The sequence below is a fragment of the Balaenoptera ricei genome, chromosome 19, assembly GCF_028023285.1.
Source record: "Balaenoptera ricei isolate mBalRic1 chromosome 19, mBalRic1.hap2, whole genome shotgun sequence".
Taxonomy (NCBI): domain Eukaryota; kingdom Metazoa; phylum Chordata; class Mammalia; order Artiodactyla; family Balaenopteridae; genus Balaenoptera; species Balaenoptera ricei.
In genome coordinates this window covers 15,745,520-15,770,890 of record NC_082657.1, presented here as the reverse complement: position 1 = coordinate 15,770,890, position 25,371 = coordinate 15,745,520, and the positions used below count along the sequence as shown (strand labels likewise).

The 25,371-nt window shown below is 37.0% G+C and overlaps 2 protein-coding genes across 2 annotated transcripts in view; both read left to right on the top strand.

Annotated features, from left to right (window-relative positions):
* Positions 1-8,873, top strand: part of LOC132354003 (paternally-expressed gene 3 protein-like) — a 125,588-nt gene extending 116,715 nt beyond the window's left edge. Inside the window, exon 13 of the mRNA XM_059905517.1 lies at positions 6,242-8,873. Within this exon, the coding sequence (XP_059761500.1) occupies positions 6,242-7,599 (1,358 nt within the window). The 3' untranslated portion in view covers positions 7,600-8,873. The remainder of the gene's footprint in view (positions 1-6,241) is intronic.
* Positions 8,874-10,095: 1,222 nt separating this feature from the next.
* Positions 10,096-25,371, top strand: part of LOC132354350 (zinc finger protein 14 homolog) — a 54,889-nt gene continuing 39,613 nt past the window's right edge. The window contains exon 1 of the mRNA XM_059906288.1: positions 10,096-10,205. The gene's annotated coding sequence lies outside the window, so the exon portion shown is untranslated. The remainder of the gene's footprint in view (positions 10,206-25,371) is intronic.

Genomic DNA, 25,371 nt, shown 5'->3' with positions numbered 1-25,371 from the left:
AGACTAAGTACTAAGTTCAGGTAATTTACGTGACATTTTCCATTTAATTAAAGCTGGTTCTCTGAAACGGGGGAATCACATTTGTGATTTTTTATATTTATATATTTTTAACTGATCAAAGAAAGGGCTTATATTTTTCTATATTCTCATCAGCATTGTGTAATAGAACAGAAATCCTTTGGTTCAACAGAATTGGGACTGGTATTTGGTTTGCTTATTCATAAAAATGGGTTAGATATTTTATGTACATACCATAAAAGTAATATTTTTAATCTCAACATTAAAATGTAGCTCTTTGTCAATACTTTTGACATGTGTCTAAGGCTTTCTTTCCATTGTGTCTCTTATTTAATTTTTCATCTAAACCACACATACAATTTATAGTCTATTACTATTTCTAGTTAAAAATTTTTTAAGTAGAACAAGAACCAAATTTGCAACAAGTACAGAACACTTCTTGATTATTATGTTTTCCCCATCTTTTACTGTTGTCTCTCCCACACTTAGTTTTTGTTAGCCATGTTTTGTTTTTGTTTTTATTTTTTCTGGCTGTGCTATGTGGCATGCAGGATCTTAGTTCCCCGACCAGGGATTAAATCTTTACCCCCTGCATTGTGAGCACAGAGTCTTAACCACTGGACCGCCAGGGATGTCCCTGTTAGCCATGATTTTTAACAATGTATTTATGACCAGGTTTTCCAAACTGTTCAATTTCATTTTCATAGAACCAATTTCTTCTCATAGTTACTTATAAGTTTACATATTGTTTAATTAAATTGGGTACTTTCAGGAAAATGTGAAACTGGCCTAAACTTGTTTGGAACAAACAGAGTTAACTCTTGTGAGATAGGAGTGCTTTGTCAACTGGGCCTGTGGAGGTGGCCATATCCCCTGGACGTGACCAGCCACTGGACTGTCTCTCATGCCCTAGCCCGCATATCTGTTGCCTACTCTGCAGGCAGACAACAGAAGTTGCTATCTGGCCCAGGGGTGATAATCTGCAGGATTCGATATACCTGGCTACTTTGAATACAGAATTTACCCTGTTGTTTGCCATTGTCTCCATACCTGCTCAGCTTCTCAGCATGAACACCCTTGATAGACTGCTGTCCCCTTGTGCAGAGTAATCTCCCTCTTGTGATTTCGTGTGTGATATCTTTAGAAAATCTAATGCCAGATGCTTCATGAGTGTTTCAGTGTTTTCTTCATAAAGGTTACATATATATTTTAAGTTTACTCTTGAAACTGTTGTGACTGGAATCTTTTTTTCTCCATCATATTTTATTATTAAATGTATGTATAAAGGCTATTAGTTTTTTTTTTATATCCTCCTACCTTATTAAATTCTGTTATCATTTATATTATTTAAACCTCTTAAGTTTTCCAATTATGAATTATCATCTGAAAATACAGTTTTATCTCTTCTTTTAAATTCTTAAGACTACCGCTCATTTTTTTCTGATATTTAAGTGTCTTGACTAATAACTCCAAAGCTGTCTTTTTTTTTTTTTTTTCAAAGCTGTCTTTTTGTTAAGGTAATATGTATTTTATCATTTTAGGGAGGTAATTATTCCTCCTTTATTGAGCTTTTTTTAAAAATCAGGAATGTTTCCCTTTTTTTAGTTGCCTTTTCAGCGTCTATGGAGTTGATCATGTGAATTAAAAAAAAAAAATATTGGGACTTCCCTGGTGGTGCAGTGGTTAAGACTCCACGCTCCCAATACAGGGGGCCCAGGTTCAATTCCTGGTTAGGGAACTAGATTCCGCATGCATGCCACAATTAAGAGTTCACATGCCTCAAGTAAGGAGCCAGTGAGCCACAACTAAGACCCGGCACAGCCAAATAAATAAATATTTAAAAAATATATATTTATTTGGCTGTGCCGGGTCTTAGTTGCGGCATGCGGGATCTTCGTTGACACGTGCAGGATCTTTAGTTGCGGCATGTGGGATCTAGTTCCTTGACCAGGGATAGAACCCGGGCCCCCTGCATAGGAAGCGTGGAGTCTTAGCCACTGGACCACCAGGGAAGCCCCCAATCATGTGATTTTTATTTTTCCCTTTCCTCAGCTGTATTAAATGTGTTGAATTATCTTAATAGATTTCCCCATACTGGACCTCTTTAACATTCTTTGAATAAACGACGCTGGGTCTTTTGACACACTGTTTTATTAGATGCTTAGAATTTTTACATCAGTTTTCAGAAAACTGGTGTGTAGTTTTCTTTTTATGAACAGGATTTAGTATGATAATATTACATCATGAAAATAGTTTGGAAGTCCTCCTTTTTCTTAGTTTTCAGTCTAAACAGAATTTGTATGGCCTGTTCTTTAAAGCGTTAGTAACCTTTTTAAAGCTTTTTCCTTGAAGAAGGAGATGGTAAGTCTGACTACAATCTCTGTTTGCTTTATGGAAATTAATCTGTTGAAACATTGTATCTCTTTTGTGGTCAGTTTTGGTAAACTATATTTTCTTAGAAAATTATTCATTTTAGCTGTGTTTTAAAACTTATTGGCAAAGTAATCTTTCTTCTATGTTCTGTATTTAATCATTATTTTCACTTTGCCATTTTTTAATTTCTATGTCTGTGCGTTTTTGCTGTTTTTATTATATTAACTAATGGTTATCTGTTTTGCTGATTCATTTATAAAAAAGGAATCTGGTTTTACTTTGTGTGTTAGTTCTTTTTTTCTGTTTTCTAACTATTCTAATTCTGCTTTTATATAGTTAATTTCTTTTTTCTGCTTTGCTTCAGTTTGCTTTTCTAATATTTTTGGGTGGGATTTTTAGTTAATTTTTTCTTTCATTGTTTTGCTGTATGTATTAAGATTTTTTTTAAAATAAATTTATTTATTTATTTTTGGCTGTGTTGGGTCTTCATTGCTGTGTGCAGGCTTTCTCTAGTTGTGGTGAGCGGGGGCTACTCTTCGTTGCGGTGCACAGGCTTCTCATTGCAGTGGCTTCTCTTGTTGCAGAGCATGGGCTCTAGGCGCACGGGCTTCAGTAGTTGTGGCTCTCAGGCTCCAGAGTGCAGGCTCAGTAGTTGTGGCTCATGGGCTTAGTTGCTCCGTGGCATGTGGGATCTTCCCGGACCAGGGATCGATCCCTTGTCCCCTGCATTGGCAGGTGGATTCTTAACCACTGCGCCACCAGGGAAGTCCCATGTATTTAAGTTTTTGAATTTTCTTCTAAGCACTGTGGTTACAGTTTCACAGGTAATTTAATGTAGGTTTTTTTTTTTTATTGTTACTATTGTTTTCTTTAAACAAATACCATTTGGGATCTTATTTCTCTATTGATCTAAGAGTTATTTAAGATAGACTTCTAAAATTCCAAGTGGATTTACTTTTTTGTTGTTATTATTAATTCCCAGTTTTAGTAGAAACTATATGATTTCAGCTTTCTTATACAGACTATATTATAATATTTGAAAACATCATCATTTTTCTCTGTCATACACAGCTCATTCAGCACTTAAATTCCCCTCTGGCTATTTCTCCTCTTGGCTTACCATCCTCTGGTTTACATCTATCATGACCTTTGTTAGCAAGTTCTTCACACTCAAGTTACTACAAAACCCTTTGACCCTATTAGTGAGTTACTTACAAATTACGTCTTTTTTTTTTGCTAAGGATTTCATAAACTTCGGTAAGGTATAAACATGTTTTCCTGTCTGAAAGTCACATTTCTAGGAAATAAGGAATGGTCTTGCCTCTGAGGGGATGGAAGGGAGGAGACCAGAATAAGGGGATGAAGGAACAAAATCCACTGAGCATTTGCAAAATGGATGAGTAATAGAATAAGCTTAAAAGGAGCTTAAGTACATAGAGTTTCTCAGTGTCTTTGTTGTGATGTGGAGACAAAGAAAGAGCAACCCATAGCTATGTGAAGGAGGGAATGGCAATGTAGAGAATACTGCATAAATAAGGGTATAAGCAATGGAAGGATGTACAGGAAAATACAACCACCATTTTTCATTTATATAGTCAGCTGGGCTAGCTTGAATGAATAAAGAAAATATTTAATCATTGTAGTAAGATGTGAGAGGTTAGAGGCAGAGAAATATATTCAAAATAAGTATATAAATATAGGAATTAAATGAGTGAAATCTATTTTGTGCTCTGGATTTATTATTTAATGGAGAGTAAAGCAGGGATTGTTTCTGCCCTTAATGAGGTTTAGGGGTAAGAAAATAAGCAGAATAACAATTGGAAAAATTAATAAATAGATAATTTCAACATAGATCTGTGTTGTATATGATATATGTATAATAACAATGCAGATATACAGTTAACCCTTGAACAACACAGGGTTTAGGGTGTTGATCCCCCAGCATACGCAAAAATCCACATATAACTTTTAAAAACATATTTATTTATTTTATTTATTTATTTTCTTTCTACTTTTTTGGCTCCGTTGGGTCTTCTTTGTGGCACGCGGGCTTCTCTCTAGCTGTGGCATGGGGGTTTTCTCTCTCTAGTTGTGGCGCGCGGGCTCCAGAGCACGTGGGCTCTGTAGTTTGTGGCATGAAGGCTCTCTTTTTGAGGCGCATGAGCTCAGTAGTTGTGGCACGTGGGCTTAGATGCCACGTGGCGTGTGGGATCTTAGTTCCCTGACCAGGGATTGAACCTGTGTCCCCTGCGTTGGAAGGCAGATTCTTTACCACTGGACCACCAGGGAAGTCCCCACATATAACTTTTGACTCCCCCAAAACTTAGCTGCTTATTAGCCTATTGTTGACCGGAAGCCTTACCAATAACATAAATAGTAGATTAACACATATGTTATATATATTATATACTGTATTCTTATAATAAAGTTAGCTAGAGAAAAGAAAATGTTATTAAGAAAATCACAAGGAAGAGAAAATACATTTACAGTACTGTACTGTATTTATTGATACCATAAGTTTATGTTGTCTGTTTATAAGATAAATTTTCTGTCAGTATCTACATCAATATTGTCTTATATGATAAACACAGAACGTATTATATGTATTACTAACACTGGACATCAGAAATGAAAAGATAATGTGAAAAAAATTTATATTTCTTTACAGATATAATGACTCATGCATTGGTAATGAAGAAGCAGCAATATGATTGCTTTACGATAACCTAGTGTAATTGATGTGAATGCTTCATGGTAGCCTAGCCTATACAGTAATGAATGAATCAGCATAAAACTTTTCTGGCATACAATATTACAGTCACATTTATAAAACAGTATTGGAAACATTGTTACATTTTTTAAAAAACCACTTACTGTGATGATAAGCTGATATGCAGTTTATCCAATCACAAGAGAGAGAAGCACACTGTACAGTAATGTAATTCTTTAAAAGCAAAGTTGTAAAACAGTAAGAAAGCTAACATATTATTAATTTTATATTAAATATCACTCACCTTATGCCTATGTAAGGATAGATTATCCACTTCAATACAAGTCTTGCACATGATGTTCTACACATATATGTTTGTATATTTATTGAAAAAAGTCCATGTATAGTGGATCTGCACAGTTCAAACCCATGTTGTTCAAGGGTCAACTGTATAATAAGCACATAGCTTTAAGTACTGTCAGTAGATTCAGCCTTAGCGTGAGTAACTTAATCTAAGACCTCAAAGTGAGAAGGAGCCAGCCATGCAAAGAGCCCAAACAGAAGATTTGTGGGGAAATAGAGCAGACTGAAAAGTCCGATGGAAGTAAGTGGGAACATGTTCTAAGATCTGAAAAGAGGCCTCTCCAGGTAGCAGTAAAGAGAACAGTGGTTTGAGATGATGCATTATAGGTAAGCAGAGGCCTTTTAGCGAGTTTGATTTTATTCTAAGAATAAAGAGAAATTGTTGAAAGAATTTATGTATGAATTCTCAACCTTTCATGTCCATCAAAATCATTGAATGGAGAATATTAAATATAGGACTGCCCAGGACTGTAGAATCTGATCCAAGTGGTTTAGGTGGTGTCTAAATCATAGTATTTGTAACAAGCTCCCTTGTGATTCTGATTCACATTTCAGCTTGAGAAACACTGACTTAAAATATTTACTTAGTCACTAATCTCATTTTCCTGAATGAACTCTCATTTTCCTGGTGTTGCCTTTTGCTTTTTTTTTTTTAGCTATGTAACTATTTTTAGAATTTCATTGGGTAGTACTTTGGTTGTCTTTTATTTCTACTGTAGAAATTTTACTACTTTTAGAAAAAGAAAACTGCATGTTTGCTCTCTTGTTTTCTTTCAGATTTGGAGACCAACTATGAGACCAAGAAGTTATCTTCAGAAAATGACATTCATGAAATAAACTTATCCCAGTGGAAAATAATGGAGAGAATTAAAAACCATGGCCTTAAGAGACTCATTTTAAAAAATGATTGGGAGTCCAAAAGAAAATTTGAAGGACAAGAGGAATATTTCAATCAAGTGAAAATTACATCTCAAAAAGTGTCCTCTTACCAAAAACACTCATCTTTTTCTTCACATCAGAGAATTCATTTTGTGGAGAAACCCTATGAATGTAAGGAATGTGGGAAGGCCTTTAGAGTACGCCAACAACTTACTTTTCATCACAGAATTCATACTGGTGAGAAACCTTATGAATGTAAGGAGTGTGGGATGGCTTTTAGACAGACTGCACATCTTACCCGACATCAGAGACTTCATTCTGGTGAAAAACTCTATGAATGTAAGGAATGTGGAGAATCTTTCATATGTGGCCCAGACCTTAGAGTACATCAAAAAATTCATATTGGTGAGAAACCCTATGAATGCAAAGAATGTGGGAAAGCCTTCAGAGTTCGTGGACAACTTACTCTCCATCAGAGGATTCATACTGGTGAGAAACCCTATGTATGTACAGAATGTGGGAAGGCCTTTAGACAGTATGCACACCTTACTCGACATCAGAAGCTTAATATTGCTGACAAACTCTATGAATGTAAAGAATGTGGGAAGGCCTTTTTGTGTGGCTCTGGCCTTAGAGTACATCACAAACTTCATACTGGTGAGAAACCCTATGAATGTAAAGAATGTGGGAAGGCCTTTAGAGTACGACAGCAACTGACACTCCACCAGAGAATTCATACTGGTGAGAAACCCTATGAATGTAAGGAATGTGGAAAGACTTTTAGTCGTGGTTATCATCTTATTCTACATCACAGAATTCATACTGGTGAGAAACCTTATGAATGTAAGGAATGCTGGAAGGCCTTTAGTCGTTACTCACAACTTATTTCACACCAGAGTATTCATATTGGTGTTAAACCCTATGACTGTAAGGAATGCGGGAAGGCCTTTAGACTACTCTCACAACTTACACAACATCAGAGTATTCACATTGGTGAGAAACCGTATAAATGTAAGGAATGCGGGAAGGCCTTTAGATTGCGCCAAAAACTTACTCTACATCAGAGCATTCATACTGGTGAAAAACCCTTTGAATGTAAGGAATGTAGGAAGGCCTTTAGGCTTAATTCATCTCTTATTCAGCATCTGAGAATTCATTCTGGTGAGAAACCCTATGAATGTAAGGAATGTAAGAAGGCCTTTAGACAACATTCACACCTTACCCATCATCTGAAAATTCATAATGTAAAAATATAAGAAAGCCTTTTTAGTCTATGAATGTAGTAATTAGTTCCTTTTGCTTCCTCCATGCACCTGACTTGGCATAACGGGGTTTAAATCATTAAAAGAATGTGTTAATTTAATATATTCCACCATCACTCAGACCTGAGAATCTTCACATTCATTCTAGAAACTAATCCTATTAATACAACAAATGTGGGAAAGACACATCATCATTTCTAGCCCATCACTTTCCTACCTGTGTTATATTGAACAAGATGTTTAACTGCTAGATGCTATAATTTCTTCATTTATAAAATTATAATACTGTAGCAGAATAAAGATTACTGCCGATTCTTTGGTACTCCACCCATCAAGACGTGGAATCCACATCCCTTCCCTTTGAATCTGGGCAGGCTGTGACTACTTTGACCAGTAGAATAGCAGAAGTACTGCTGTGCTAGTTTCTGGACCCAGACTTTACTGGTAGATTTTGCCTCATCTCTTGGAATACCCTCTCAAGTTCAGACCTGAACTGTTATGTTAAAAAGTCTGGCTACTCTGCTGAACAGACCACATGGAAAGGCCCTGAGACTACATAGAGAAGGAGAGGCACTCTGCTGTGCCCAGTCTTCCAGATTGCCCATGAAAACATCAGACATTTGAGTGAAATAGTTTTGGATCCTCCAAACCAGCCATCAGCTGAATGCCAGTGAATAACCTCAGTTGATGCCATGTAGAACAGAAAAATCCACCAACTGAGCCCCTGTCCAAATTCCTGACCCACGAAATCATGAGATATAATTAAATGGTTGTTGTTTTAAGCTACTAAATATTGTTTTATTATTATCATCATTAATATTACTCTCTTGAAAATCCGTATGAAAGACTATGGGCACAGTGAATATAGAAATGCCTTCCACCAACACTCATCCATTATTGAATGTCAGATAACTTATTCTTGTTAAAATAGTGAAAGTGAGAAATCCTTTTTCAATTTTTTCATAAAAAAGAAGATATTCTACAATCTATACTCTCTGGCCTCAGTATAAATTTGATTTAAAATTAACAGAGGATGAATGGACCTAGAGATTGTCATACTAAGTGAAGTAAGTCAGACAGAGTAAGACAAATATTGTATCACTTGTTTGTGGAAACTAAAAATAGTACAAATGAACTTATTTACAAAACAGAAACAGACTCACAGACATAGAAAACAAACATGGTTATCAAAGGGGAAGTGGGGGGATAAATTAAATTAGGAGTATGGTATTAACAGATAACATACTACCATATATAACATAGGTAAACAATAAGGATTTACTGTATAGCATTGGGAACTATATTCAATATCTTGTAATAACCTATAATGCAAAATAATTTTTTAAAAGAATATATGTATATATATATATTCACTGTATGAATATATATATACACACTGTATGTATGTATATACATATATGTGTGTATATGTAACCAAATCACTGTGCTGTACACCTAAAACTAGCACAATATTGTAAATCAACTATACTTCAATTAAATAAATAAAATTAACAAAGAATAAGATAAAAAGAAACTATTTGGAAATTAAAAATCACCTATAAGTCCAGCATCAATTTTAAAAAATCCATTGTAGCCTTTTAAAAAAATGCTCAAATTGTCCTATATTTGGCCAGTGGGAATCCCCTCAATTTGGATCCTTTGTCCTTTTGTCATGATTACTGTAGCCTGTGATAACTTCCTTTTTTTCTAACAAAATGCATTGGTCAGCTACAGAGCACATTAGGGCATTTATTAATAAATAAAGGGAAAATGGAGCATTTATCCTGCCTTTCCTTTATGAACTATATTTCAAGACAACCAAAAGTTGATGAAGGAAAGTTCTTTATTATTAGAGAATTCTAGCTAATAAAGGTCAAAGGAATGATAGAATCCAAAAAGTCACACTTTTTATTTATGAAATAATGGGTCTTGATGGTATCAGTGGATGTGAAAACCACTAGGTGAGAGATTATTCTAAGATTTTAAAGGACAGAGCAGAATGACAACCCGTTAACCTATAGTAACATCTCTAAATTAAATCAGCAAGACTATGTGCTTCTTGATGTAATGCAATGGATGTATACTACCTGTGGAGTATTCTTGTCCAAAATATTGATTCAGAAGTGTAATTTAGTCTCTAAACCTACCAGTTTACAGGAAACTTGGGAAATAAATGAACAAATTCATGACACAAAGAAGCAAACAGCCAAATCCAGAATGTGGGAAATTCCACAAAATAAAAGCCCTAGTTTCTTAACCAATATATGTTAAGAGAATAATAACAGAATTTTACAAATTAAAAGAGACTTGAGACATATTAATTAAATACAGTGTATGGAATGTATTGAGATGCTTGTGTTAAAATGTACCCAGGATTTGCTTTAATCAGGTATGGTAAGTCACGAAGACATGGAAATGATTATCATGAAGGAAGAAGCTTATACGCGGAGATTTCTGCAAACAGGAGGAACTGAGTACACATAGGAGAACATGGAAGGAGCACCTAGTCCTGTTAGGAGGCAGAAGGCGGAAGAGGGCAGAGCATGACTCAGAACCTTTACTGGAGTTTTCCCAGGAAGGAATGGGTGACGTGATGCCAGGTAGGTACACTGAGCAAGTTTAAGACTGGGTAGATTGAATAATTTTGTGGGCTCTGAGCTCCAGTGGTGGTCCTCAGTTGTCCAGTACCTGGCCCTGGGGTGATTTAGGGCAGGAGGAATATTGGCTTGGTGTGTGAGAGTTTGATAAAGGAGATGTTTGATAAAGGGGTGTGGACTTTGGATTGGTTGGTTTATATATCAACGGCATGCTTGCAGGAGGGTTGTTTGTCAAGGAATTTGCGAGCCCTAGAAGTGGTAGTCTTTCCAAGATCAAGTCCCCAAATGCCAGAGCATCAAGAATACGGAAAATAAGAAAATACAGGCAATACAATCCTGATTTGGACAGATAAAAAAAAGACAACTTTTTACATTATTGTGAAAAAGTAAACCTAGAGTGGGTATTAAATTATATTAAATAATTATTATTCATTTGTTAGGCATGATGATGGCATGGGAGTGGGTGTGTGTATGTGTGTATAAATCCTATGCATTAGAGAGCCATACTGAAGTATTCAAGGATGAAATTATATGTATGATTTGCTTTATAATACTAAAGAAAAAATGGGAAGGATAGATGAAACAAGATCGGAAAAATGCTGTAAATTGTTGAAGCCGGGTAATGGGTACATAGGGTTCACTGTGCTATTCTTACTACCTTTGCATATATTTGAAAACTTCCATAATAAAGTTTTTGTTTAAGTAGAAAATCTGAAATTTTAGACTACTTAGTGATAAATGATAATTTGATCCCTACAGATAAAAATTTGTGGGCAGGGCTTCCCTGGTGGCGCAGTGGTTAAGAATCCACCTGCCAATGCAGGGGACTCGGGTTTGAGCCATGGTCCAGGAAGATCCCACATGCCACGGAGCAACTAATCCCATGCGCTACAACTACTGAGCCTGCGCTCCAGAGCCTGTGAGCCACAACTCCTGAAGCCCGGGCGCCTAGAGCCCGTGCTCTGCAACAAGAGAAGCCACCGCAATGAGAAGCCCCCGCTCACCGCAACTAGAGAAAGCCCGCACACAGCAACAAAGACCCAACGCAGCCGAAAATAAATAAATTAAATAAATTTTTTAAAAAAATTGTGGGAAGCCACCAAAGCTCTACTTTGTAGGAAATAAACAACCTTAATGCATTTAGAAAACCTGGATTGAGCAGTTAGTTCACGACTCTGTTACCACACATACCGTGCCTGTCACATAGCAGGCAGTTGACAGAAGTGTTGGGGAAAAAAAGCATTAACTTAAGCCAGAAAACGTGTTTTTTACACGGGCTCTCAGCAGTGAAAGCGCGGAGTCCTAACCACTGGACTGCCAGGAAATTCCCAGAAAACATTTATTTATTTATTTATTTATTTATTTATTCATTTATTTAATTTATTTTTGGCTGCGTTGGGTCTTGTTGCTGCACGCGGGCTTTTTCTAGTTGCGGCGAGCTGGGCCCACTCTTCGTTGTGGTGCGCGGGTCTCTCATTACGGTGGCTTCTCTTGTTGTGGAGCATGGGCTCTAGGCACGTGGGTTTCAGTAGTTGTGGCTTGCTGGCTCTAGAGCGCAGGCTCAGTAGTTGTGGCGCACAGGCTTCGTTGCTCCCTGGCATGTGGGATCTTCCCGGACCAGGGCTCAAACCCCTGTTCCCTGCATTGGCAGGCAGATTCTTAACCTCTGTGCCACCAGGGAAGCCCCCCCCCCTTTTTTTTTAATTAAGGTAAATAGCAGGAAGTAATTCATACAATAAAAGTAAAAGTACAACTTAAAAAAAGTAGAAGAGGGACTTCCCTGGTGGTGCAGTGGTTAAGAATCCACCTGCCAGTGCAGGGGACATGGCTTCGATCCCTGGTCTGGGAAGATCCCACATGCTGCGGAGCAACTAAGCCCAACTACTTAGCCACAACTACTGAGCCTGCACTCTAGAGCCCACGACCCACAACTACTGAGCCCATGTGCCGCAACTACTGAAGCCTGCGTACCTAGAGCCTGTGCTCCGCAACAAGAGAAGTCACTGCAGTGAGAAGCCCGCGCACTGCAACGAAGAGTGGCCCCCGCTCACTGCAACTAGAGAAAGCCCATACGCAGCAACAAAGACCCAATGCAGCCAAAAATAAATAAATTAAAAAAAAAATTTTTTTAAGTAAAAGAATAGTTAATAAAGTAGTAGATTTTATCCAAGAATATTCTCTTTGAAAATACCATTAATATAGAATCAGCAGTTATTATTGAGGGACAAAAGATGATTCAATTACAGCTTTATGTATGGGAATGGTGAAATAGGTACACATATCAAAGAGATTTAAAAGTTTTAAAATTTATATGTTACTATATACGTATATTTCAGTATGTATAAAAATATAGAGAATGAGCTATCTAGAGAAACCTAAATGATCAAAGTTGACTCAAGAGACTATAGAAAGCCTGAACAATGTATAGATTTTATATTTTATACAATTTATAATTTATAGATTTTATAAGTTATAGTTTTATAATGTATGAGATCTGTAAACAAAGGAAATTTAAGTGGAGTTCTTGTTTTTTTAAAAACTAGAATCGATAGTTTTTCAGGCAATAAAGTTTTAAAGAATAGGTAACCTCTAACAAAATTTTGCAGGATCATTCTATAAGGCAGATATCCCAACAATAAAATTTTAGATGAGGGTAATCCCTAAAAAGCAAAATCTAGACCAGTATCATTTAAGATACATGCAGACATTCCAAATAAAGTTCAGTAAATTGAACTCAGTAGTCTAAAAAAACAGTTATAAAACATAAAATGATTTACCAGGAATACCCAGGGCCTGACCTTTTGTGATTTAGTTAGGCATTTAGGTTTTCTAACTTGAGCAGTGTAACAGTGTTGGGAAAAATGACGTGATCCTGCCCCAATAATTTCTTTCTATTGTTTCTCTTCTTTTTCTCGTTTATTTTAGCTTCATCAATTTTATAAAAGGAATGAAAAATTATTTGAAAAATAGGCATTCAATACTTAAAAGTTATTACCTTCTACAAAAGAAAAACAAGTATTGCCACAGCACTTTATTTTCAGCCAAATGAATGTCACTGTCATACACTGACTTGTACCTCTAAGTCCATTTTGCTCAGAGTGGGCAGATTGGGCAGATGTCATTGAATAATCAGTCACCATCTAGAATAATAAATCTCTTCCACTCATGATTTCAAATTGTTTTTAATTTGTGGACATAACACAGTGTTTACACAAAAATGTAACATACACAATGAGCATTTTAAGTGCTATTATGTGTTTCTTCTCCCTGGTAACATTTTCTTGTTAACTGAAGTCTTTTGGGGACAGTACATTAACTCAAAATTTCTTAAAGTATGTTCCACAAAACACCAGTACTTAATGGTTCTTGAAGAAAATGATTTTGTGTTCAAACAAGCATGCAAGCTCTATATTCTATATTTCTTGGGAGAAAAAAATCACATTAAGTGCCTAACAAAAGACTATCAAAAATGTTTCATTTTATCAAACTCAATGTATCTCATACTTCACTATAGAGCTCCCATTCCCAATACCTATTGTAGGTGTAATTCCACTTTGGCAGATGTTGCCCTAACCAAAAGGAGAGGCTTCAAGGATGGAAGTGTCAGCATTGTGGCAGGTGTATGGTTATCTAGCAAGGCAAGCAACTCAGCATGCTGTCCAACCAGCTGCTTGCTCTTTTTTGGATTTAACATGGTGCTTTTCAGTAGAATAGAAAACCCCTAGTCCTTTTCTTTATATAAATACACCATATGTATTGAGGCCTTTTATTGGTCAATATTTAGGTTATATATAATTTCTCACTGAAAAATATCTTGTTGAATATCTGAGTTTCTTGCTATACATAACAAGGGTTTCTCTGAGGTATTTATCAAAAGGTGAGATTGGTAAGTCAGAGGTTATGTTCATGTTCAACCTCGCTAGATATTGCCGTAGAAGAGGAGAACATCTTTATGGTACCAATTTACAACCCCTTCAACCAGTGAAATATTATTTCCTTATATCCCCACTTCTGGTATGTGCTTTAATATTTTCCTGGTAAATAATGAGTTGAGCATCTTTTCACATATGTTTATTGCTAAATACTATAGCTTGCCAATTCATATGTATTGCCCATGTTCCTTTTTAAAAAAATCTTCATATAAAAATAGTGGGATTCTTAAAAATAACATTCTAGATAGTAATCCTTTACCTAGTATTATGATGGACTCACCTTCTCCCAGACTGTGGCTTATTTCTGTTTTTATTGTGATATTGACATATTAAAATTTTAAATATGGATACAATCATCACTTTCATTATTACCCAATAACCTTTAAAATTCATTTTTTTACTAGACTCTTAATTTTTTAGGCAATCAGTTATGTCAACTACAAATAGATATGATTTTTCCTGAATATTTATAGTGATTATTTTATTATTCTTACTCTAACAGAAATAATTTCCAGAACAAGATTTAGTATTAGTGGTGATAACGGGCATCTAGTTGTTTTTCCCAACTTAATGGAAATCACTTAGTGTAATGTTTGCTCTCTGTTTGAGGTAAACAGACCTTGTGTGGTTCACTTGTTTCCTTCAGTCCCTATTTAACTTTTTTTTTTTTCAATTAAAAATGCCTGCTGAATATTGTCAGATGCCTTTTTGGCACACTGATATATTTTCCTTCTTGAATTTGTTAATGTGATAAGGTGTACTTTGGTCATTAAGACAACGTGATACTGATGCAAAACGAACAAGTAGACCAATAGAACAAAATAAAGAGCCCTGAAACAGACCTACATACATGTGGTCATCTGATTTATGACAAAGGTTCCTCGCAGTGTGATTGCAGAGGAAGTGATGTTCTTTTCAATAAGTAGCACTGGATCAATTGCATATCCATATCGATAAAAAATTAACCTTGGCTCTTATCTTACACTTCACACAAACCAATTCCAGATGTGTTAATGATGTAATTGTAGATGATATGACAAAGGCTTTAGAAGAAAACATAGAATATCTTTCTAGCCTTGGGGTAGGAAAGATTTCTTAAACAGAACACAAAAAGCACTAACCATATGGAGAAAAAAAAGTAAATTTTACTATATTAAATTTAAAAATCTATTTTCATCAAAAGACACCATTAAAGTGAAAAGGCAAGCCACAAACTGGGAGACTATATTCACAATACATAAATTTGACCAAGAATATATAAAGAACCACTACAAATCAATAAGTGACAGACAACCAAATAAGAAATGAGGGTACTTCCCTGGCAGTCCAGTGGTTAAGACTCCGTGCTTCCATTGCAGGCCGTGCAGCACGGCCAAAAAAAAAAAAAGCACTTCCAAAAAATGGATATCCAAATGGCCAATAAAGATATCAGACTGTGCTCATGTTTGTTAATTATCAAGAAAACGGAAAAATTAAAACCACAATGTGATATGGCTGTACACCCACCAGAATAGCTAATAAAATGCGTGCAAATGCTTGTGCATAATGCATACCTGGAGGGTGCCATGATGTGCTCTCGCTATTTCAATATGTTAGTGGATATTAAAGACAAGATCCCCAATCTCTAGGAAAATCTGGAAAGCAGAAAACCGGTGAGTACCTAACTAAGAAAACCTCACATATTGATAAGGGTCATGAAGAGAAAGGTACTGGGAAGGAGAGTTACTGGAGGGGGACAATTCAGTTAATCTTTTCATCTCAAGTGTATACAGTATCTATAGTGGCAGCAATACAGGTTTTATGTAAGTATAGCCAGGCTAACACTGAAAAAGAAAAGCTGCAAAGTGGTACTAGTCCAATCAGATAATTAAAAATACTAAAAAGTCCCTATAATCGAAACGATGTGGTACTCATGAACAGACCAGTGGAATAGAACAGAATTCCATAAATAAACCTAAATACATAGGGGATTTTAGTACATAAAGGGACAGGGACGTGACACATTCTTTTTATTTTTTGTATTTTTTTACTTTGGGGACCATATTAATGTTTTACAAATTTTAAAAGTCAATAACAGGGACTTCCCTGGTGGTCCAGTGGTTAAGAATCTGTCTCGCAATGCAGAGGACGCTGGTTCGATCCCTGGTTGGGGAAGTAAGATCTCACATGCTGCGGGGCAGCTGAGCCCGCATGCCAAAACTAGAGAGAAGCCCACGCACCGCAGCAAACAGCCCATGTGCTGAAGCAAAAGATCCAGCGTGCTGCAACTAAGACCTGACGCAGCCAATAAATAAATAAATAAGTAAATAATTTTAAAAAGTCAAAAACAACCAAAGGGGAAAGTGGGGAGGGATAAACTAAGAGTATGGATTAACATACAACTATATATAAAACACATAACAACAAGGATTTACTGTATAGCACAGGGAACTATACTCAATATCTTTCTTTAAAATAAATTTATTTTATTTATTTATTTTTGACTGTATTGGGTCTTCATTGCTGCACGCAGGCTTTCTCTAGTTGTGGCGAGCGGGGGCTACTCTTCATTACGGTGTGCGAGCTTCTCATTGCGGTGGCTTCTCATTGTGGAGTACAGGCTCTAGGCGCGTGGGCTTCAGTAGTTGTGGCACGCAGGCTCAGTAGTTGTGGCTCACGGGCATAGTTGCTCCACAGCATGTGGGATCTTTCCAGACCAGGGATCGAACCCGTGTCCCCTGCATTGGCAGGCGGATTCTTAAGCACTGCACCACCAGGGAAATCCCTATGCTCAATATCTTATAATAACCTCTAACGAAAAATAATCTGAAAAAGAATATATATGTATAACTGAATCCCTTTGCTGTACACTTGAAACTAACACAATATTGTAAATCAACTATAGTTCAGTTTTTTAAAAAAGTGAATAACAGGAGAGAACCTAAATTGGAATATAAGCAAAAAAAAAAAAGTTTCCTTCACACTAAAGGGGGAAAAAAGACTTAGGCAAGCAAGTTTTGAAGACAATTTGACCATATTCCCTCAGGCTAAAAACAGAAGAAGAAAAAAAAAAACCCGTAAACAAGTAATTAACTCTCGTTAGTAGGATTGATTTACACAGTGATTACAGATTAGTAATTCTGGAACTATTTCATGTATTCTAGAATCAAGCAAAAAAGTAACTGTATTTCGGAGTAAGTAAATATAATGGGAGCCAGGTTTGTTGTTGCTGGAGAAGGGCGTTGCAATAGGGAGAGCAGGAGGCTAGGATGAACCCTGTGGTGTTGGATTGCAATTGGAGGTATCACTACAAAGTCGTGTTTTAAAAAAAAAAAATTTAGAGATTCATATAAAGGTGTGTGTATGTATGTCCCCCTAGCAGAGAGGACATAGAAGCAATTACACCGCTGTAGCAATGAGAATATCCAGCACCCAGATCCCAGGAACAAGGGCTCCTTGGAGAAATAGCATAAGACACTGAGCAGAGAAAACACAAGATGGGATTGGAACATTCTGAGGGGGTAGAAAGTAGGGAAGTGCTCAAAAAATGGTTGAAATATGTCAAAAAGTCACAGTATCTCAAGGAGTTCTCACTGGCCAAATCTGGACAATCTGAGCATCAAAACAGGTCATAATAGTAGCAGATTGAGTAAAACCATTGACTAATACAGTGACTAAAAGAAGCATCCATGAAACATGCTTTATAGTAGAATGCCAACTTACTAATGTAGAAGGAATGGTGAAACTAGAAAATCACCATCCATCAACCATCACAGTAATCATTGATTCTGGTAAGAATCATCAATGTATGCCAAAACTAATGGGTGAAAATTTGATGAGAAACAGAATTTGATACCATCGTAAAGTCTCTCTCCACAAATATTAATTACAAAGGGGAAAGTAGTAACATTACAGTGAAGAAACCTGGCAGACAGCATCTTGACCAGTTATCAAAGTTAACATAACCAGTGTGGCACAAAATGACATCCTGTACCTCCAGAACAGAGCGACTCCTGTGATATTCCTGCCAGAAGGCATAACCAGAATTTAATCATAAGGAAATCACAGAAAAATGCAAATTGAGCAATGCTCTACAAAATAACTGGCCTTTGCTCTTCAAAAATGTCAAGGTCAAGAAGGACAAAGCTTGAGGAATTGTTTCGGGTTAAAGGAGACTAAAGAGACATGACAAGTGTAATATATGACCCTGGAACAGAAATTTTTTTTCTGTAAAGGCTTTATTGGAACAATTGTGAATTTGAATAAGGTAAATATTAAAATAAAAGTATTATATCCATGTAAATTTCATAATTTTGATCATTGTAATTATGGAGATTACGGGAGAGAATGTCTTTGCTTTTAGGATGTATACACTGAAACATTTAGGGGTAAAGGAGCCTTACGTGGGCAACTGACTTTTCTGAATGAAATTCCAAGTGTTCAGAAAAAGATAGGATTGTAAAATAAATGCAGTAAATGTTAGCATTTACAGAATCTGTGTGAAGGGTATACAGTAATTCTTTGTGCTATTCTTGCAACTTTTCTGTACATTTGATATTATGTCAAAATAAAAAGTTTCATTAACAAAGAAAGCAGGTTTGCATTCTGCCTCCTCCATTAATTGCTCTGTGATGTTGAACAGGTCGCTTCACCTCTGTGTTTCTGTGTCTGTCACATGAGGATCGAAATAGTACCCACATGATGGGATTGTTATGAAAAATAATTAATGCATGTAACATTCTTAAAACTAGGCCTGGTAAAAGAAAGAGCACTTTAAATTTTAGCTTTATAACTTTTACTTGAAAATTTGTCTTTTTTCACCTCCAAAAATTTTTCTCTGTCTTCCTTTTTTCTTTTTTTCTTAAAATTCCCTTTTCTTCCTTATTATTGGTTTCTCCTTGTAGAATTCCTATTAGACATTAGAATTTCTGGCACTGCCTTTCACATGTCATTTTCTCTCATGTTTTCCACTTTTATCCTTCTGCACAGAATTTTGGGAGAAACTCTAAGCATGATTTTTCTATTCTTATAGTTACTCTTCCATATATCTCCAATTCTACTATTCAGCCAAGCTGTTGAGTTATTTACTTCATGTGTTTAATCTCCAAGAAAGCAGATTGGTTTTAGAAAAGCCTAATCTGGTTTTATGCATACTCTTTCCTTTCTGGTATTTCAGAAGGTAAGGAGTGAGGTGGAGGGCGGTGGTGGGGGGCAAGGCAGAGGCCTAATTGAGTTTTTAAAGTTCTGTTCCAAATTCTTGAGGTTCAGCCACTTTTTTGCCATTGGGATCCTTAAAACACTCTAGTATAGTAATATAAATCTCACTTTTCACTGTTACTCCTTAATTTAAAACGTCTAATGCAAGTTTCCTGCACCCATTGTCTTGTTCTATAGTCTCATACTTTATTTTATTTTTTAAATTATTTGTTTGTTTGTTTGTTTGTTTGTTTATTTATGGGCTGCATCAGGTCTTAGTTGCAGCACTCGGTAATCTTTCGTTGCTGTGCGCAGGCTCCAGAGCGCGTGGGCTCAGTACCTGCGGTGCACGGGCTCTCTAGTTGTGGCTCGCGTGCTCAGTAGTTGCGGCACGCGAGCTTAGTTGCCCTGCAGCATGTGGGATCTTAATTCCCCAAGCAGGGATCGAACCGGCATCCCCTGCATTGCAACACGGATTCTTAACCACTGGACCACCAGGGAAGTCCCTACTTTATTTTAAATAAGCTTTTTCTCTTAGAATGGTTTTAGATTTACAGAAAAGTTGCAAAAATAGTTCAGAGTTCCCGAATAATGAACACCCAGTTTCCCCTTTTGTTAACGTCTTATACTACTATAGTACATTTGTATATTCTTATTAACTGAAGCCCATACTCCAGTCAAATTTCCTTAGTTTTTACCTAATGTCCTTCTGTTCCAGAATCCTATCCAGGATACCACATTACATTTAGTCTTCTGTGTCCTTATGCTCCTCAAGACTGTGACAGTTTCTCAGAGTTTCCTTGCTTTTGATGTCCTTGACAGTTTTGAGGAGTACTGGTTAGTTGTTTTATAAATGTCCCTGAAGTTGTGATTGTCTAATGTTTCTTTCCTAGTTAGGCTGGGGGTTTGAATTTGGGGGAGGAAGACCACACTAACTGCCATTCTTACAACATCATATTAGAGGTATATGCTATCAACATAACTTATCACTGATGATATTAGCCTTGAATTCCTAGCCAAGGTAGTGTTTGCCAGATTTCTCCACTGTACAGTTACTTTATCCCTCCTCCCAGACTATGCTCTTTGGAAGGAAGTCACCATGCACAGTCCACACTTAAGGGGTGGGGAGTAATGCTTCAACTACTCGAGGAGGGGTAATCCACACAAATTACTTAGAATTCTTTTATATGGGAGATTTGGTCAATATCCCCCATTTATTTATTCAACCATTTATTTATGTCAGGATGGACTCATTGATATTTATTTTATACTTTGGGTTATAATTCAATACGATGTATTTTTGTTTTTGTTTTTGTTTGTTTTTCTCAAATTGTTCCAGCTTTGGCTATTGTGAGCTCTTTCAGTTGGCTCCTGTGTCCCTTTGACATACCCCATCATTTTGTTTTTTGAAGCACTTCCTTTATTTTCTGGTACTACAAGACATTGCAGGCTCATCTTGTATATTTCCTGCCCAGTCTTAGAATCAGCCATTTCTCCAAGGAATTCTGGTTCCTGTCAACCTAAATAAACCTAGGAGGCAATAATCAAGCAAAAAAACATTTATTTGGGATCAAAGAATTGCAATTTGAGGCACATAGATTCTGGTAACAACCCAGTGTCCCACTAGGGAGTAAAAGTCAGGGACTTTCAAAGGCAAAGAATGGAAGTTTGCATTACAGACTCTTAACTGGAATTGGAGGCAGAAGCTAGTTTTGGCTAAACATGATTGAGTGCTAAGGCTACCACAGCAGGGAGGTAAAAGTCCGTTACTGTGACAAGTTGCAGGTGTTCTTGCAGAGTCCTTGGAATATCTGTGGTTTGGCCTCACCTGGCTCCACCTGGTGAGGACGTGCATAAGGTCCACCTTCTAATGGCCTTCTGGCTCCATTTTAAAACCCCTTGACATTAGTGACTCCATTTTATTTCACATTTCACACTTCTTTCATTGTTGAATGGTATTAGAAACCAAATGCTGGGCATAGGGATTGCTCATTTTTCCTGGGATTGCTTCTAGGCCCTCTCAGCAGACAGAGCTAGAGAACATATTTGTGTATACTAACCCAGGTATATATACAAATCTATATTATTTATATATGTGTATGTATTAAGCTAAATATGAATTCATATTGATTTCTCTGACTCTAATCCAGTAACAAATAGTTCATTCTGCCTTCTGTGATATTGTGTTATAATAAGAAATATATATTTGGTCTTATACCCCATTCCTGGCACAGAGCTTCTAAAACCCTTGAAATTTCCTACGTGATGAGAGTGATAAAGGTGTCTTTTGTTGTGTTAAGGAAGTGACTTTTGGAAAGCACCTAAGGATGAGATCTGGTAGCCAGTGGAGCCAACCATGTGATTAGAGGTTGAAACTTTCAGTCCCCCTTTTCCTCTCCTTCACTACCGTCCCACCGCTGGGGAGGGGGGAGGAGCTGGAGATTGAGTTCAATCATGCCTATATAATGAAGCCTCCATAAAAACCCAAAAGGAGGGAGTTCAGAGAGCTTCTAGGTTAGGGAACCAGAATGCTTCCATGTGCCACTGTGCCGGGCCCCAAACTCCATGAGAATAGACGCTCCTTTGGGATGTTCCCCTCCATATCTCTTCATTTGGCTGTTCATTCATATCCTTCATAATAAATCGGTAATCTAGTAAGTAAACAGGTTTCCTTAGGTCTATGAACCATTCTAGCAAATTAGTCAAACCTGAAGAAGGGGTTGTGAGAACATAACCAATTGGACAGAAACAGGTAAAACCTAGCTTCCAATTGGTCAGAAGCACAGGTAACAATCTGGGCTTGCAATTGGCATCTGAAGTGGCGAGGAGTGGGCAGTCTTATAGGACTGAGCCCTCAGCCTGTGGAATCTGATGCTATCTCTGGGAAAATGGTGTCAGAATTGTGTTGAATTGTAGGACATCCAGCTGGTGTCCAAAAATTGCTTGGTGGTGTGTGGGAAACCCGCTGCACACATTGTAATTGGTAACTAGAACCCTCTTACCTCCCCGCCTTTGGTGGTCTGGAACTTCCCACTCCAAGACTGAGGAACCTGGTTTTCATTGTCTTTCATCCATTTATTTATTTGTTTACATGTAGTGGTTTCAGAATTGTTTACCCATACACCATTTATGTACACTTGTCTTTAGACTTACAGTTTCTACTCATTCCCAAAGTTACTTAAGTCAGCTTCTTTTCCCCCCCATATCCTTCAGTGAGGTTTAGCATACATTTTTAATACAATTGGATTCTTTTATCATTGTCTGAATTTCATCCTGGGATCCCTCAGGGTCAACTTCCTAATTTATTTTTTTATGTGTAAACATTAAGGTTCACTATTTGTGCTGTGATGTTCTATGGATTTGGACAAATGCATAGTGTTATATATCCACTACCACAGTAACATACAGAATAGTTTCACCACTCTAAAAAATTCCCTGTGCTTCACATGTTCAACTCTTCCAAATCCCTAAACCTCTGGCAATCAGTGAACTGTTTAATGTCTTTATGGTTTGCCTTTTTCAGAATGTCATATAAAATTATGTATGTATGTATGTAGCCTTTTAGACTAGTACCCTTATAAGAAGACAGGAGAGCTTGCTTAAGCTCTTTCTTCTCTCTGCCATGTGAAGATGAAACAAGAAGATAACCATCTGCAAACCAGGAAGCAAGCCCTCACTAGACACTAAATCTGCCTATGCCTTGATCTTGATCTGCTGGCTAGCCTCCAGAACTGTGAGAAATAAGTGTTTGTTGTTTTAGCCACACAGTCTATCCTAATTTGGTTTTTGTTCTTGTTTATTATTTTATATGGAGCATCTGTTTTATTTATTTATTTATTTTAAGAATTTTTTTAAAAATTAATTAATTTATTTATTTTTGGCTGCATTGGGTCTTCATTGCTGTGCGTGGGCTTTCTCTAGTTGCGGTGAGCAGGGGCTACTCTTCGTTGTGGTGCGTGGGCTTCTCATTGCACTGGCTTCTCTTGTTGCAGAGCACGGGCTCTAGGTACGTGGGCTTCAGTAGTTGTGGCACTCGGGCTCAGTAGTTGTGGCTCGCGGGCTCTAGAGTGCAGGCTTAGTAATTGTGGTGCATGGGCTTAGTTGCTCAGCGTCATGTGGGATCTTCCTGGACCAGGGCTCGAACCCATGTCCTCTGCATTGGCAGGCGGATTCTTAACCACTGTGCCACCAGGGAAGCCCCTTATTTTTTAAAAAAATTATTTATTTATTTATTTATTTATTTGGCTGCGCCGGGTCTTAGTTGCGGCACGCGATATCTTCATTGCCGCGTGCGGGATCTTCATTGTGGCATGTGGGATGTTTAGTTGTGGCATGCGAACTCTTAGTTGTGGCGTGTGGGATCTAGTTCCCTGACCAGGGATTGAACCCGGGCCCCCTGCATTGGGAGCATGGAGTCTTAGCCACTGGACCACCAGGGAAGTCCCTATCCTAATTTGTTATAGCAGCCCAAACTAAGATAGTAGTGACATCTCGTTGTTTTAATTTGCAGTTCCCTAATGACAAATGATGTTGAGAATATTTTCATATGCTTATTTGCCACCTGTATATCTTCTTTGGTGAGGTATATGCTCAAAGCTTTTGCCCATTTTTCAAATGGGTTATTTTCTTATTGTTGAGTTTTAAGATTTTAAAAATATATTCTGGATACAAATCTTTTATTAGATATGTATTTGCAAATATTTTCTTCCAGTCTATGGTTTGTCTTTTCATTCTCTTGGTGTCTTTCACACAACAAAATGTTTTTGATTTTTAATAAGGTCTAACATATTGATCTGTTCTTTCATGGCTCATGCTTTTGTTGTTGTACCTAAAAATTCATCAACCATCCAAGGTCACACAGATTTTCCTTATTTTTTTTCTAAAAGTTTTATAGTTTTGTGTTATATATTTAGGGGTATGATCCATTTTGAGTATCAAGGTTTTGTGATATTTTGCTTTTTGTTCTTTTTGCATATGGGCATCCAGTTGTTTTGCACCATTCGTTGAAAAGATTATCCTTTCTCCATTGAATTTCCTTTGCTCCTTTGTCAAAGATTAGTTGACTATATTTGTGTGGATCTATTGCTGGGCTCTCTCCTTGGTACCACTGATATTTTATCTATTCTTTTACTGATACCATGCTGTTTTAATTGCTGTTACATTATAGAAAGTCTTGAAATCAGTAATATGAGTTCTCCAAACATTATCTTTCTATATAACTCCATACTTTTGGTGGGAACATATATATTTCTTGAAAAAATCATACTTGTGCTTTAAGATTCAGTTCAAACGTAAGGTCTAGAAACCATTTACCCATCATTTGAATTCTCATTGCATCCTGTACTTACCTTGATTATTGCACTTATATGAATATAATCTCCTTCTATAATTTTTATGCCCAGAATCTACCAGTGTTATCAAAATCGACAGTCAAGAAGTATCTACTATTCTCAGTGGAACAAACTGCTATCTGAATTGTGTATGTAAACATTCTCACCCAATAATTGGCTATACTACATACTCAAATCTTAAAAGGAGATTTTTATACCCTAGTGTCTCCATGTGTTCATTTTTCATATGTTTAAGCGCTTGATATTTGCCAGGAACTAGGTGAGATGCTGCTGATGAAATGGTGAATAAGAGTCCTGATCAAGCCAGTCTTGTCAGATTAATTTTGTACTTAACATGTTGTGTTAAAATGGTCATTTTTCAGGGACTTCCCTGGTGGTCCAGTGGTTAAGAATCTGCCTTCCAATGCAGGGTATGTGGGTTCGATCCCTGATCAGGGAACTAAGATCCCACATGCTGCAGGGCAACTAAGCCCATGCGCCGCAACTACAGAGCCCATGCACTCTGGAGCCTGCGTGCCACAACTAGAGAGCCCACACACCGCAACTACTGAGCCTGTGCACCACAACTAGAAAGAAGCCCACACACCGCAACGAAGAGCCCTCGTGCCACAATGGAAGATCCCGCATGCCACGATTAAAACCTGACGCAGCCAAAAATAAAAATAAATAAATAAATAAATATAAAATGGTCATTTTTCAGTTCTTGGCTGT